The sequence below is a fragment of the Epinephelus moara genome, chromosome 6, assembly GCF_006386435.1.
Source record: "Epinephelus moara isolate mb chromosome 6, YSFRI_EMoa_1.0, whole genome shotgun sequence".
NCBI lineage: Eukaryota > Metazoa > Chordata > Actinopteri > Perciformes > Serranidae > Epinephelus > Epinephelus moara.
This window is the reverse complement of record NC_065511.1, coordinates 1,363,808-1,380,723: the sequence shown is the minus strand read 5'-3', so window position 1 is coordinate 1,380,723 and position 16,916 is coordinate 1,363,808. Positions and strand designations below refer to the sequence as shown.

The window sequence follows — 16,916 nt, the reverse complement described above, 5'->3', positions numbered from 1 at the left end:
GACCAGACGCCGAACTGAAGCACTGCAGTGCACGAGCCTCCGTGGGCGCTCCGCTTTGCTCAGCGGCCTGTGTGGACAGTCAGTCAGATAGGTTAACATGGGCGCCGATTGAAAACTGCCTCCGCTGCTGGGCGCTGTGCTTCGAATATTCCTGCGCCGGAAATCCAGCACCGTGCCAGAGAACTTCAAGCCCTGCAATATCTAGGAGAAGTGGAGCTGAGGCTTTGTCAAATCCACCTCTGGAGAAGTGGAGCTGAGGCTTTGTCAAATCCACCTCTGAGGTGGAATCCAAATAATCCTGAAATTTGGTATCAAATTGATCCAGATCTCTGCCTTAACTTTTGAAATACCCAAATGCAACCTTTATCTGGATTAAAGGGAGGATTGGATTACCAGTTCTGAATCCTGATCCTCAGGATCAGGGTCCTCTTGATCTGTGTTGAAATACCCAGTTTTCAGATCAGATCAGGATTTAATCCAATCCGGCCAGGATAATCCTATCAGATCACTTTGAAATACTGGGCCCAGGCGATTAATTGCACAGCCTTACTGTAGTGACACAGACACACCATCGCACAAATACAAATGCTCACAACTGCATATGCCACTGGCGCAGGCCACGGCGTAGGCTCTGCACAGAGCTGATGCACAAGTGTAAATCCACCTCAAGGGAGTCAGACAGGGACACTGATTAATTCTTGAATATTTGCTTAAAATGTATATAGAATAAGGCATTTTTACGAAACAGGCTTATATTAGACAAAATACCTTTTTTTTCTAATTTTAGTTGTATTTTTGATCATATTTTAGTAAGAAGGCTCCCTGTTTTCCGATTCTATTTGATGTTGATGCAAACTCAATATATTTCCATGCTTGCCTGTTGCCTTGTACACATATACACACACACACACACACACACACACACACACACACACACACACAAACAGTGAAGGGGTTAGCACATACCGATGCGTAGCATGAAGTTGTTGAATGACTGGTAGTTGATGTTCATGAGTGTGACCTTCATGGCCAGAGCAAAGTCTGCCAGGTCTGCCAGGTGCTGCCAGCGCTCTCTGTCAGACTGCTCCTCCTTCTGTCAGGCAAAAATGAGGTGATCATTTATGAAGTTCAAGAAAGACCAAGACTCTGTATCATAATGTCCACATTATTTGGATATATCATCACAATCTATTCTAATTTAAAATCATCATAATTATTTTCTGATACTTTTAGAGTGAATTTTCATGTTGATTCAATGACTCAGGCACACACTTGACACCTGGAGAAGTCATGTGACAAATATAACCTTCATGAAGGTGTAGCCGTTGCTGATGTCTGGGGTTACACCTGATGCTGCCATGTAGGTGCTGCCGATGGTCTTGATTTTTGTGATGCAGCGGAACTGAGGCTCATCTAGAAGCTGACATTGATACAGGTGACAGGTAACATTTGCACAGACTGAGGGTGGAAGTAAAGGGACTGCTAATAAAACACACAGAGGCAGAATGAAGAAAGCAGCTTACACTGTCAAAGTCTGAGATGATCTCATTGAGGAACCGTAAGCATTCAATCCCACCATTATTGATGCTCTCCTCTGTGTAGAAGTCTGAGAAGTTGGGAATTGAGGCAAACATGACTCCAATCTCATCGTAGGACTGGCTGTACAACTCCTGGAAAAGGTCAGATTAACAAGGTGTACAAACAGACAGAGGGTTAACCAAACCTGCATGTTGATGAAATACTCCTGACCTTAAAAAAACAACTACATTTTGATTTTGTAAGATACAACTATGACAAGAATACTACAGTTGAACATGCTGGGTTTCCTAATAATAAACAGGACGGAGAAGAGATATCTCAAATATTCCCGACAATTTTAGCAGTGTAACAGCAAAGTATTCAAACTGACAAAGCAAGATGAAACAACATGATTTTTTGAAATTAGTGATGAGGGATATTGTTCTTTCACACACACACCCTTAGTGAAGTAACAATCAACCTGATGAGGATCTTACCTCATCCCTTTTCTTGGAGCCCAGGAAGTGTCGAGCAACGTGTTCGGGCAGCATGTTGGTCACCAGTGCTTCATTCCAGCGCCTCATCTCATACACTTTCTCCTTCTGCTCATGGACCTCAATCTTCCACAGGAACAGGGTGCGGGCGAGCTTCTCCACCTTCAGGCAGATGCAGGGACTGATGTTAGCACTTGACCAGTATATGGGTTCACAGGCAGGTATGTTTAAAATCTTGTTGTTGTTGGTACACTTACATGAATGATTCAATGCCAAAAAGTGTTCAGTGATTTGCTCTAAGATGTTTTTTGTATTTTCAGCTTTCAAAAGAGCCTTTATTTTTGTGAACTAATCTTTATTTGCAAATGTCAAAAGAGTTACAGATACAAACAAATCAAATATCTTGCAAATACAAATACACTCCCATGAACTGATTGATCATAATCAAATAAGAAAGGTATGGTGCTGATCTGTTCATTATTCTTTATTTGCACTGTTTCATGTGACCACATCTCCGAAGTGAAGGACTTTGCCTTATTAATTCAGACAGTTAATTTCTCATTAATTTCCTGCCACAATGTCAGGAAAATATGTCTCAAAAGAAAATTAATAGAGTATAATCAAAATCAATAAGATCAATCAAACTGCATCATCTAAGTTAAGGACAGGGGGCGTCCCAGGACATATGAATAGATTTGTTCCTAAGTGGCACGTAAGACTGATTCAAGAGAATTTGTGACATTCACCAATTTACTCAAATTTAGAATTTTCTTCAAATACAGACAAAAATCATGAGTCATGAACAGACCGTCTGTCTTTTGCCACTGAATTTGGAGTTTAAATACTAAAGCAAAAATAACATTTTAACTGTAAAATGCATTTCCAGCAGAAAATATGTGTGAATGCTGAGAGCGAAATTGCAAAGTATTGCTGAAAGTACAGGAATCAAAAGCACAAATGTATTGCACTGCACTGCTGTAAGACCTGAAAACTGAATTGTAAAACCAGCAGAGCTGGAAGCTGAATTGTGTTACTTTAAGTAGATAAAGGCTGATACACATTGCAAGAAAAGCTGGAGGCTTAACATGCTATACAGAGAGAGAGAGACTTAATATTTTAGCACAGATGGCTACAAAAGTTGAAGCATATGTCTTAATGTATGTGTGAGAAGTGTTGACAAGTATTGATTTATCGATGCATATTGATTCTGAATATTTGAAACTGTTTCAATACAAATTTTCCACAGTATGGATACATTGGTACCAGCTGCACTCTGCTGTTCTCTGATACTAACCAAGAAAAGTAAGTATTGTCATGTTATAGCCTTGTCATATTTATCTTTTAATAAAAAAATTGTTAGCATGCCCTCAATGGCAATATTTCCTTGTGCTATCAAGATGGTATTAAATATCAATATTTTCAGGGTTGTGTTTGTGTGTGTGTGTGTGTGTGTGTATGTGTGTGTGTGTGTGTGTGTGTGTGTGTGTAACAGAGGTTCTTTTAAACCTGAAACAACTGAAAGCTTGGAACTGTTAACAAATCAGACCAATCAGAAACAAGACAGAAACTGATGGTCTGATCAGCTGAACAGACCCTGTGTTTCTCGCTGAGTCATGGTTGGGCACATCTAGTGTTGCAACATTATGAGATTTCCTTGGTACGTTAAATGTCTCAGAAAATATTGCTGTTTCACAGTATTACGTTATTACAGAATTATCAGTCAGAATGACCCCTAAAGGATTGATTATGGAAGGGCTATTTTTGGCTGAACAAACATTTTATTACTATAAATGAAACTTGAAACGATGTTGTTAATGGAATTCTGTGTAAAAAGTCTTCCCTTGGAAAATAACTAAAATAAAGGGGGGATTCAACATTCAGTTGCATTTTTTTCAATATCGTACATAAGAAAATGTACACAGTATGATAACCCTTAACTTTTACATCATGGTATACCTTAAAATTGGTAAATCGCTGCAACCCTAGGAATAACTGGTTATAAGACAGGGTACTTCTACTTGAAAAAGACACTCAAAGTCAAAAACTGTGCTGAAATCTCTTCACTCTGAGCATCCCAAGACTTTACCAAGAAGGAAGACATGTCACTTGTGTGGATAAGGTTAAAAATGAACAAGAACTCAGACTCACAAAAGCCTCCACATTTGAGTCGCTGCTCAAGACTTGATGAGGTGAAATAACATTACAGCAGATGAGACAGTGGAAGGAATTTCTTGTTGCTTTGAGGCAGAAATTCCAAAAACGGCCATAGCCACAAACACTCTAAGAATCCTCTCAGAGAGCTCCTCACATAGCCTAAGCATTTCTAGCAAGGAGTCCTAGTTTATGAGTGATTTAGGAAAATTCTCTCAACTCTGAGCAAGCAAGGGACAGAAACTTTGACCTTAGTGAGGAGGTGTGGCTGACAGTGGAAATGAAATGACTGCATCACAATATGAGACTGTGGAAGTGTTGTCACTGTTGGTGTGATCACTCTGCTGATTTAAGGTTGAGACAGACCCAAGTCTGATGCATAATTCTAGTTGCTGATGCACATTTCTAGTTGCCAAATATTTTAGTGTTTTGATCACTTAATTTCTGGCATTATTGTGTTGGGTGGAAGATGTGAGTGCATCTCTACTAAGATCAGTCAAGAACATTATCACTGCCTGATCTAATCTGTAGCCTTTCATCAACTTAGTGTCATTCAGTGTTTAGAGAGGATTTCTCCCACCTCTATGTCTTTCTACCATTTCTCCTCTGCTTTAGAAACTCTTAAGCCTCTTAAAAGTCCTTCTCCCTACTGCTGACATTTTTACATGTTAGGAGCTCTCTTAAGGTCTAAGATGCTCTGTGAATAACATTTACCTTTATCAAGACCTAGTCTATAAGGGGAAACTCTGAGCTCTAAGAATTACTTTTAGAAAATTTTCACTTGGAGAAACTCTTTGTTCTTGAAAGCTTTGTGTATACGGCCCCTTGATGTGTAAGATTTGTTTGGCATCTGGTGGTGAGGTTGCAGATTGCAACTCACTAAAACCTCTCTGGTGTATCCAAGCATGTAGGACAGCTATGATGGCTGACATGGAAACATGAATGTCCCCATCTAGAGCCAGTGTTTGGTGTTGTCCATTCTGGGCTACTGTAGAACAAGATGGCGGACTCTATGAGGAGGACCTGCTCCATATGCAGATATAAATGGCTCATTTTAAGGTAAGGACAACACAACAAATCTTAGTTTTAAGATGATTATACACATATGAAACATAGTCATGAATATCAAATTTAACCTCTGCTAATATATCTTCTGAAATCCCATATTGAGTCATCGTCATAGCGCCCCCTACTAAGAGCAGGAAGTCAGCTTATGTGACAAAGATTACCCAATTTATATGAAATTTACAAAGTGTAGTCAACACATAATATACAGCAACATGACGTATAATTAGCGCCACATAATGGCTGCAGAAAGTGGTACGAAAATTACAATAGCTAATTTCCAACTCCACACACTCCAAGCAGGAAATACCATCAAATTCCTGTATGCAGTGTCTGACTTTCACAGAAATACACATCTTGACCGTCATCCCACCACTACCCCAAATGCAGCTTTAATATCTTTTAGTTTTGGGTAGTAACACAAATGTGGTATATTTCTGTTTGCTGTTAAAATACAAGGAGCAAAGTAGACATTTACTTACATGTCGGGAGAAATAATAGAAGCTGACCATCATAATGAAGATCATAATTGTCATTGTGAACTTAGAGGGCACCAAGTATGACCTGCAAAGAAGAATATTGACATATTGACAATTTCTGCTGTAATAAGATAAGATAAGATAAGATAAGATAAGATAAGATAAGATACACCTTTATTGATCCCACAATTGAGAAATTCCAGTGTTACAGCAGTGAAGGGTAAAGAGTCAAATTAAAGATTTCAATATTTAAAAACTTAAAAAACTAGGCATGCAGAAAAAAGTACAAAAAATACAAGAAACAGCAATAAATAATAATAATAATAATAATAATGAGCAGTGGATAAAAAGTGAGCAATGGATTAAAGTGAACATATTTAGTGCAAAATGAATACTGAATGTGCAAATAAACAACAACATGGGGGACAGCAATGCTTATAGTGGTGTCCATAAAGTGTCCATAGTGTCCCTAAAGTGTCCATGGTGCAGTTTACTGTGAGCAGTGCTGGTTATGTAGCCTGACAGCAGCAGGCAGGAAGGACCTGCGATAGCGTTCCTTCACGCAATACTAGTGTTAAAAAACCCCAACACTAAAATTACTGTAGTTATCAACACATATGATGAGATAAAAAACTAAGGCTTGGCCCAAAAGCTTGAGCACATACCCAGGTTTGCTTCGTCACTGTTTTTATCTACAGTTAGAGTTAGGATGTGAAAGTGCTATAGGAGGTATAATGACGTCTGCTTTACACACAGGATACTGCCTTCTTTTTCACCTCACCTGTAGTCCTGGAAGCGGGCCATGTCATAGCGGTCGAAGATGTCCCTCCAGCTGTAGATGTTAACAATGCCAGTGGCCACTGTGATGAGCAGCATCAGTGTGAGCTTGACCATGTGACTGACTTGAACCAGCATTGTGGTGGCCATCAACGCCAGCACAGCGATGTAGCTGTAATATTTGGGGTTCTCCAGGCAACCATCAGGGCCAGACCAGGAGGATGAAGAGGAGGAGAAAGAGGAAGGGGATGAGGGAGCCACTGTGGTGCTGCCTGAGTCCGAGATTGGAGGCAGACAACTCAGCTAGACAATGGAGAGAGAAAACATCATTTGCTCAATGCTGCTATTACTATTATTTGTAAAAGTGCACTCTGTGCTCAGTTGTCCTTCAGCACCAACATCCAGAACTTTGATATTTGGTCCAATGTCCTGGCTCTGTTTTTTCTGTGATAAACCAGCAGCTTTAGAATAGAATGAATAGAATAGATACTTTATTGTCTGAACCAATACCAGAAATTCCTCTTTGACAGGGCTCAACATAACATTTACACATGCAAGACATTACAGACATTATAAAAGGACCTAAGAGTCTAAAAATACACAGGATGGAAAGTAAACAACACACATCGATACATAAAAGAAAAGGACCAGCAGCATTCGCAAACCATTACCGGGGCACTAAAATTCCTCTACTGTTGAGGGCTGTTATTGCATTTGGAATGAATGATTTTTTTATAGATTGTTTTTCTGGCCAGCGGGACTTTGTATCTCCTGCCTGATGGGAGGAGACTGAATGAATGATGGAGGGGATGAGAGGGTTCCTCTGTAATCAGGGTGGCCTTCCTGATAACAGAGCGCTCATAAAGATGGGACAGTGGAGTTTGTGGTGAGACAATTATTTTGCTGGCTTGATCTGTGATGCGAGAGAGTTTTGTTTTCTGTTTGTCAGTGAGAAAGTTGTACCAAGATGTGATATTGAATGTGAGAATGGATTCAATGAGTGACCGGTAAACCATTATTAAAATCTTTTTACTAACATTAAAATTTCTCAGCTTCCTGAGAAGATGGATGCATCGCATGGCCCAACATAGAAGGGCTAACTCGTCAGGGCAAGACTCATGCATCGCATGGCCCAACATAGAAGGGCTAACTCGTCAGGGCAAGACTCACGCATCGCATGGCCCAACATAGAAGGGCTAACTCGTCAGGGCAAGACTCAGCTGTCTATCTACACCTCAAGGAGAAAGTACACTCCTTCGAAGACAGCAATGTGCACATTTTGGAAAGGGAAGACCGATGGTTTGAAAGAGGTGTAAAAGAAGCCATCTATGTGAAAATGGAAAAGCCATCTCTCAATAGAGGAGGAGGTCTGCGACACCACCTATCCCCCACCTATAATGCTGTCCTTTCATCCTTGCCCAGGAGGCTTAACAACTTAACCTCTAAAAACAACGGTCGTTCACAAATGGCCTCATGTGACTCTAACGACTCCAGTGACAACCGTTGCAGCAGGAGTTTCAACGACTGTCGTTGACACACCATTGGAGCACTAACGAACCAGTGACATCATTGGCCTTGTGAAGACCTCCCCAGAGGTTAAATACCTGGGTGCTTCCACACCAGTTTGTCAGACTAGTTTCAGCCTAGTCAGACAAGCATGAACTGATGAAGCCTCTTGGATAAGAGGTGAAACGTCTTCTAAGACAAAACCAAGTCCAGTTGCGTTCGATTCAATTTCCTTGAGATAATACAAATACCCGTACTGGTTTGGACTTATGTGGTTGTAAGAAACAGCAAAAAGCAGCTCACCATGTCCATGATGTCAGCCATGGTGAGGATGAAGATGGCTGCCATGGCCCAGGTGTTACGAGCCCAGCGGGTGTGGTCAATCCAGGTGGAGAAAGACACCAACTTCTTGGGAAAGACCTGGCACAAACACCATTCTGATTAGGAATGTAACAGCACATTATTGCTTTCCAGTATTAAATCCACGTATCAAATCAAAATTTTTTGAATCTCTTATGAAATCTTATTAAGTTTACCTTCCAACTCAAAGATATGTAGTCACCTTTTGTTGGCTGAGAAGGCAGAATAACTAGTTTTAGTGGCAACCTAACTTATGTTTAAAGCTTGTACCTACAACCGGCATGAGCAGCATCATATATGGACTGTTAAAAAACTAGGCCTCTGACTCATGGCCAAAAAAATAGAGTTTATTTCTGCAACTAAAAGGTCTATATAAATTATTCTGGTTTCATAATTAAGGTAGCACTTGTGAGATTTGATAGAGGGGTAAGCATTGGTATAGATATTACTGGGTCAGAGGGAATAAAGACAGAAGTATGTAGAAAGTAGAAGTAATCAGAAGTAAATGAAAGCTTTTATCTTCACATAACAAAATCCCTTTGGAATAAAACAGTACAGCTCACAGCATCTGAACATTACCCAGGCATAGACACATGCTAATAAAGCTAAGCAGGCATTTTAGAGGGGTTCTAGTAAATTAATGTGCCATTGGAACATTCAACTTGGACTTTTTTGGTACATCTGTACTCCATCTGTGCCTCGCAGGTAACTGTAAATCCCATTTAATGTTACTTACACATCAGTACAGGTATTGATTTCCATCTATCTGTTTTTGGTTTTATTTATCAAACAGACATATATATGTTTCCATTCAAAGAAAACCCTAACAAATGGATGAAATTAGTTAAAAATAAAAAATGTAGAAGATTTTTTGGGGGTGGGGAACGTAGTAAAGGACTCAGTCATTAGATGGAGACATACAGTGTGTCTCAAATCGCATACTTCTGTACTAAACACTTCATATTTTGAGTGCAACTAAGTGTGTACACACCGCATAGTATGGGGAAATGCAGTGTACTATTGGTGCACTCAAAACAGTCCAAAAGTTAGGTGTGGAATGATGGACACTTTTAACCCCCACTGGTCACCATCTTTGCAATCTGGAAATCCATCAATCCATCAAAAAAAAACAAAAAAACAAAGGTTTTCTTCCTTTACCTCTGGAGGCACTGCCCGGAGTTTTTCGACTAACGGAAGTGCAGGGGCCTCGGGGATCGCTCACCCCCTTCACTTCCGGCGGTGCCCCCAGTGTTACACTCCTACCTGCAACTCAAACCAAACGGCGGTAAAAACGTTGCCACTAATGCCCTTTTTGTCCTGTCGTGAGGAGTGGAAAGTGTGCTGGTGGATGCACAAAGCTTGTAAGTTGTGCTGTTGTCCATGTTTTTCACATTGACGAGACGGGGGTTTGGGTGGAGCGGTCGCCATGGAAGCAGAGCTTGCTGTTTCTGTAGGTACACTGGAGGCGGTGCTCACCGACTGGAGTAAACTGAAAATGGCTAGAGGCTTTGGAGTACACGTTTCTAGTGGTTTTATGTGACCAGACAGAAGCTTTGACTGCAAAAACAGCAAAGGTAAGATGCAATTTGTAGCTATAAGTGCACTAAGGGAAGTTTGTTCTTGATTGCGGTTTATGTCGAGTTGGTGGTTTACAGTGACAGGAGTCAAGGCCGAAACACACCGGTGTTGAATGGTGCATGTTGAACAGCTGCCACTATTATTTTCTATGTGCAACCCCACACCGGTGGAAGCTAGACACACGCTGGCGCTCATGGACGTGCTGCCCCACAACACTTCAAACCCATTCTCTTGAACAAGAGATTCCTACCTGTGGAAATAAAGGTTTAAATAAATAAACAGCAACTTCAAAAGTGTGGCAAAAATAAGAAGTCTGCTACCTACATACGCCGTTTACAGCTGCTCTTTTCTGATAAGGAAAAAAAAGAGATAAAGCTAAAAGGCTATAAGATATTTTCTGGGTGTCCATAGATATACACTAAAATTGGCCATAGCGGGTGACATGGAATGGGAATCATGGGAGGCTTGTTGGTAGCTATGTGGAGCTCAATTGTGGAGTCAGTTACTTGATATGGATGAAAGTAGGCTGATGTGGCAAATATTTCTCTGGGATAAACAAATGAGCAGTTCTTGGTCTAAAGATATGCACATTAGCCCCTTTTCCACCGCAGGAACTTTTATCATTTACCCGGGATTTTGAAAAGCCTTGGCGCATTTCCACCAAAATTACCCGGGGAAAAAACTTTCCCTCAACCCCAAACTTTCCCTGAAAAAAGTCCCTAGTAGAGGGGTAGGACTTTTCAGATTACCCAGAATTCTTGAGGGGCGGGGCTGTGTGCTGAAGAACGCTGATTGGTGGAACACAAACTTGCAGCGTTCCGCACTTCCTGGCACGGGCAGCCGCTGCAAACTTTATTTCATTTCTACAGGCTTCGCTTTGTTTGTGTTTTGATTAAGGATGGGTACCGAAACCTGGTACTAAATCATCACAGAACGTAGTATTAATAAGCGCCAATGGTATTGGTTCTTTTGTGCCGGCGCTGAACTCCTCCACATCCACACACATCCACACACACACCTACACGACACAGTAACCGGTGAACAGCTGAGCGGCCACAGTGGAAACAAAGTGAAGATAACTTGAAAATGACTCGAGTTGACGGCAGCTACACTCGTTACTGTAAGTGACATTAAACCTTAGTGAGTAAGAAGCCAATGATTTATCAATACACGTGTTCGGCAAGCATGAACATGTAAACACGTAGACAGCGACATTCAATATGCTCCGTCCACAGTCTCTCATCCACCGACACTAACGTTATGTCTTACACAAGGACAGCACGCTAGTTCGGCTGATAGCGAATTGTTACTAATAAGCTCAAATGACAGCTGTCTGTATGTAGACTAACTTAGTTTGACACTTATCTTAAAATACTTTTAAACTTAGCTGCTGAGACAAACAGCCCCTCTTCTCTCTACCGGCGCTAATGTTACCATGTTACCAGCCAATAAGCTCGGGGAGATGAAGATAGGGCACACGCCGAATCATCTACATCATCACGCTAATTTTGAATACATTTTCCAGAACTTTGAGGTGTGGTGGAAATGCAAACCACACAGATTACCAGGAATTCTTTTACCCTGGTAAATAAATTCCTGGTAATAAAAGTCCCTGGAAATGTTGGTGGAAAAGGGGCTAATGTCTACTAACATCGGGTTGAGTGAGGCCTTTATTTTTATGATGAACAGCTAATATTGTTTTGTTTAGAGAATCTGTGACTGCCAGGGACAGAGGGCTGACGATATATGGACTAAACCAAAATTGCATACTTATACAATGATTAACTGAATATTGTACAGAGAATTGTGTTGTATGTGGTTTGTCTAATTAGCAAAGATCTCTATGTGCTCAGCTGTGATCTGGTTCTGTCCAATGTGCAGCCTGAATGACATAGAAAGAGTTGCATTTTGTTTTCTAGAGTCCTTTTTAATTGGAAACTGTGCAATGCTTTGTTTAGTAAGATAAAAATAGGTACTGATTTTGTAAATATGGAAAATGCACAAAGACGTGTCATTATTGTCATTATTTAAAAATTAAAAAAAAAAAAATAGGATTACCACCTCACTGTTGTATGTCTCCGCAAACCAGTCAAGTTTCTTTTACAGTTTTCATCCATATCTGTGAATACATGGATGCTTCACACAATCCCCCCCCCCCCCCCGACAGCACAAAAGATCCATAACAGTCAGCACAGTTTCAAGGTAAGAGTCACCAATTCAGTATCTGACCAAATGTCTCCCCTTCTGCACCTGAGATATAATGTTGAATAATGGCCAGAAAAGTGTTCTATGCCGAATATTATGATGCCACAGTGACGGTGACCTTTGACCTTTTGGATATAAAATGTCATCACTTCTTCATTATATGAAGCTCAGCGTAAGTTCAATCAGGAAGACCTTTCCGTGCTCATTCATTCACAATTCTCCCTCTCTCTCTCCCACTGCTTCCTCCAATCAGCTGCCACCAGGCGTGCACTCTTCTTGCTGTCCTATCGTAATTAGCCACATCCTCCATCAGCCAATCAGGTTGTCACTACGAGATTTTAAATCTGTTCTCTCCTCCGCCGCGAGGCAGAATCGCCGCCGTCGACAATTGCTCACCTTACCTTTTTTTCCCAGCAGTCTATTGCTGATTGTACAGCCTTGTGCGTTCCTCAGCAGCAGCGGAATCATCTCTCATTCATCACGTCCTCCAGTTCAGGCGATTTCACCTGTTTAAGAGTCATATTGTCAACACACTCTTCTGCCTCCGTTTCCTTCTTCAGTCTCGACCTCAGTGTCGTGTACGGATTCAAGATGTGGGCCCAAACTACACGTAACATGATTTGTTTCTCAGGGACACGTTGCATACGTATACCCGGATTGCCACGTGCCGTCCCGTTACTCCGGCCAAGCTTTCACGCACACCTTGCTTCAGTCCCTGGACATGCTTCACCTCCGCCTCGTCATCATCACCGCAGGCCTCCACATGCAGTGGCCACCACTCTCAGCCGACCGGCCCACTCAGCTGGCGTCCACCCCGAACCAGCGCTTCATTCTGTCTCCAGCCTCTCCAGCACTGGAGCTCCCGAATCCCTCACGGCAAGAGAGCCGGCGGTTTAAGCCATCCGATCATCAGCCTCCCTCACTGTTAAGTTAAGTGTGTCTCATATGATCAGCCTACTACTCCATTCAGTGCCGCAGACAATATTATCACCGCATCATTAATATGAAGTGATTTATTTAATTCTCCCTTCACCCCCGTTTAAACGGGAAAACAATTACCGTAATACTGCAATAGCGGCGGACATCAATTGTCGGCTCACTGGGTTTTATCAAAGTGAGCATATTAAGCAGGCACACTATGCCCTCTGTTCTCTATGATATTCGCTTTAAGCTATGCGATTTTTTCCTCTTCATCTTCATTCATAAAATAAACTCACGTGCGCATCATGCCGCTATTTTACCACACTTCCTGTATCATTTCAATCATAAGCCCTTCAGCGATTCTCCGGTGGGGTTGTGCGGGTTTTGCAGGTGACCGAGAATATTTCTAGCGCAATCAATTAAAAACGCCTCATTGCAGCACTCATATTTATTCGCATTCCCTTTCTTTCAGGAACACAGCATAGTTCGCATGCGTGTCTACAGTATGTACGTGCTCTCACAACAGCTGTTTCATCAGGTGGCAATAAAATAAATAAATAAAAAATTTAAAATACTCAAAGGATAAGTATGGCGGCCTCTATTACAGTACCATTACATCCATCTGCCTGATTCTTGTCATTTATCATATTTAGAACTCGGCCGCCCGTATCTAATTATCTGACCTCATCACCCCTGTTCTCATCCAACTTCATTGCCTTCCTGTACAATACCGCATCCTCCAAAAAAAAAAAGGCATATTCACTCTATCTGGACACTGTGCACTAGCCTATATTTGTTCCTATGTTGTTGTTTTGTTTTAATGATGTCTTACTGATCTTTTCTTCCATGCTCTGTAGGCGACCTTGGGCATCTTGGAAGGCGCCTCCAAATACAATGTATTATCATTATTATTATTATTATTATCATCATTATATGGACAGTAATACAGAAGCAGCCATTGGCACGTCTTGGGCTCCCTCCACCATGGTTGATTAACATGCACATTAAGAAAGGGTCAGTAAGTTTGCACCTGCAGGGCTTTTATTTAGTGAGATTTATTTCACCTAGTAGCGACAATGTTTTGGACCATCATTCTGACACACACTGTGGTCATGACGGCTGGGGCTCAATCATCTGGTTCGCTCTATTCTATTCTATTAAGAGGTCCTTGCAAGCAGCTCCTTCCTGGCGGCGCTCCAGGCGTTTTCTCAACCCTTCTGCTTTTTTTTAATTGTCATGTTTCCAGTCTGTCTGCAGTTCAGTGGTATGCACACTGATCAGTTCTGGTAATCACAGTTCCCAGTCGTAAATGGTCTAACTTAATTCGAGCTGCCCTTCACAATTATATCCATCTCAGATTCACCATTCACAATTTCATCCATGAATTGGCCCGGAACATGCCTCAATCCCGTCATGCAGAGCAGCATGTAATGCAGCCTCTAATCAGCCCGATCTTTTCCTGTTTTCACGCACTTTAAGGACATGTATAGTAGTTGTCAACTCATTTGAGCTCAGCAAGTAGCTGCGTGATCGCCCCCTCATGCACATGGCATCATTGGGCCATGTTGCTCTGTTCGTTTTTACAGTGATCCAGAGCATCATTCGTCAACTGCCTGTAGGGTAAATGTAGCCGGTCAGTATACACTCGAAGATGCCCATGCAATTTCTAATCCTCTTAGTGACACATGTCCAGTTCAGTGGTAGGGCTTTTATCATAGGACCCACTACATCTATTTGGGCAATAATCTTGATCCACTTATTGTTGAGATAGATGCATCTAGCTTTGCACTTCCCAGTCAGTGTTGGTAATATCTATTAAGGCTGAGCAATACAGGGAGGAAGAAAATATATAAACGAATAAATAAATAAATTCATCACTTTAAAAAAATAAATAAATAATGACAATAAAATAAAATTAAATAAATAAATAAAAAGTGATCAATATAACATACAAAGACAGGGATCAAGGACCAGGGCAGAATTTTTTTTTAGCAAATACCCACTGGTTTTTGGGGGGAGCTAGGTATGGCTCCATTCTAGCACCAATTCATAAATCAAATTTCTGCTCCCCAAATTCTCACTAACTCATGCAAATAGCTGGTCGTGGTCTTTCATAGTTTCCTCTTCTGCTACCTTCAATCAAATCCCAGTTATGGTTTGTTCTATTGCCCACCTTTATATTCGATGGAGCGACAGTCATGCATCAGCCAATTGCCATTTCTGTTTGGTTATCTTATTGCTATTGCATCATTGCTGACCTGAAATTTGCTTGTTGTGCAGTCCTATGTTCCTTGCACTCGTTCATGTTTCCAATTCCATCTGCCTCAGTTCGGTTAGGATGGCTGTCATTTATCCCACGTTCCCTCAATACCCATGCTCTATGCGTTCTCATGCCGTTTGCACAATCATCCGTGGCCCTCCAACTACATACTGCATGCACGAACACCTGCTCATCCGCTACTGCTCACCTATCGTTTTATAATTCTCAATCATGCATCACCCATGAGTATTCCATTTTGGTTATATAATCACAAATTCTATCTGCCAATTCTCTATCTGCTGGTCCTGGGACATATTCTGCTGTATTCATTTATTCAAGTTGGCCGTGATGTAATGCAATTTCATTGGTTCATTTCCTTTTACCTCGTTCACCTGATCTCTCGCTCATTTGCATGGTCTTCGGGACCTCACGCAAATGCACAATCACGGTTGTGGGACCTCATGCTGCATGCACTAAAAACCTTAGTCTTCGGACCTCATGGATGCCCTATCATGTTCTGTGGGACCTCATGCTGTATGCACTAACAACCTCGGTCTTCTGACCTCTGGCAAATGCTCTATCATGTTCTGTGGGAACTCATGCTGCATGCTCTTACACCCCTGGTCTTCAGGACCTCATGCCAATGCCCCACCATGGTCTGTGGGACCTCATGCTTTATGCTCTGCCTCCCTCGGTCTTCAGGACCTCATGCAAATGCCCCATCATGGTCCATAAGACCTTATGCTTTACGCCCTAACACCCTCGGTCTTCAGACCTCATGCAAATGCCCCATCATGATCTGTGGACCCCATGCTGTATGCTCCAACACCCCTGGTCTTCGGGACCTCATGCAAATGCCCCCATGGTCTGTGGACCTCATGCACCACACCAAGGTCGTTGGACCGCCTCAGAATGTTTCCCCTGCAACACTTAATTTTCTTTGGTCAGAGGGACCCACTTCATTTCTGTTTTGTCATATCGGATGTAATTTATGTTAGGTCGTCGGACCTTATTTTAATTTATCCATTTTATTTAAGTTGGTCTTCCGACCTTAGTTTCTGTTTGGTCATGTGACCTTTTATTTTGTTCGGCCTTCCAACCTTTTATTTTGTTCTGCTAATGGTCTTTAGGACTCCAGCTTGTGCACCCAGGTCTACGGGACCTCATGCTTATACACGGTAATTTCTTTTCGGCCGACGGGCCATAATTTCTGTTTGTCAAGATGACTTTAATTTCTTTTTGGTCACCGGATCTTATTTTACTTTGACCATTTTATTTGAGTTGGTCTTATGATCTTAATTTTCATTCGGTCTTATGACCTTTTATTTACGTTTGGTCTTTATTGATCTTTTATTGTTTTCTGCATACATAGGCCCAGGTCACTAGGACCCAGGGGTCGCGTTAACCGGATATTCACGGTCATTGACCGTTTTTTTACAACAATGACCGGAAAATCTGAAGGCTGTCGGTCATTTTGACCGGTTGCAATTACCACCCCTGCCCACATGGCGGCGGAGTGCACAGCCAGTGGCTGCCGTTTTCACACTGCAGAGAAAAAGTCATTCATCTGCTTCATGTTGCGTTGTTGAGCCCTGGACACAC

General features: G+C 41.7%; 1 protein-coding gene across 4 annotated transcripts in view; it reads right to left on the bottom strand.

The window, feature by feature from the left end:
• Positions 1 to 16,916, bottom strand: part of adcy3a (adenylate cyclase 3a) — a 129,801-nt gene that overhangs the window by 39,697 nt on the left and 73,188 nt on the right. For all 4 annotated transcript variants that reach the window (XM_050045771.1, XM_050045769.1, XM_050045770.1 and 1 more), the window contains 7 exons: positions 8,294 to 8,410; positions 6,489 to 6,787; positions 5,711 to 5,792; positions 2,016 to 2,174; positions 1,524 to 1,670; positions 1,307 to 1,420; positions 967 to 1,093 (listed from right to left, as the gene is read on the bottom strand). In XM_050045771.1, coding sequence (XP_049901728.1) covers positions 967 to 1,093; positions 1,307 to 1,420; positions 1,524 to 1,670; positions 2,016 to 2,174; positions 5,711 to 5,792; positions 6,489 to 6,787; positions 8,294 to 8,410 — 1,045 coding nt within the window. The remainder of the gene's footprint in view (positions 1 to 966; positions 1,094 to 1,306; positions 1,421 to 1,523; positions 1,671 to 2,015; positions 2,175 to 5,710; positions 5,793 to 6,488; positions 6,788 to 8,293; positions 8,411 to 16,916) is intronic.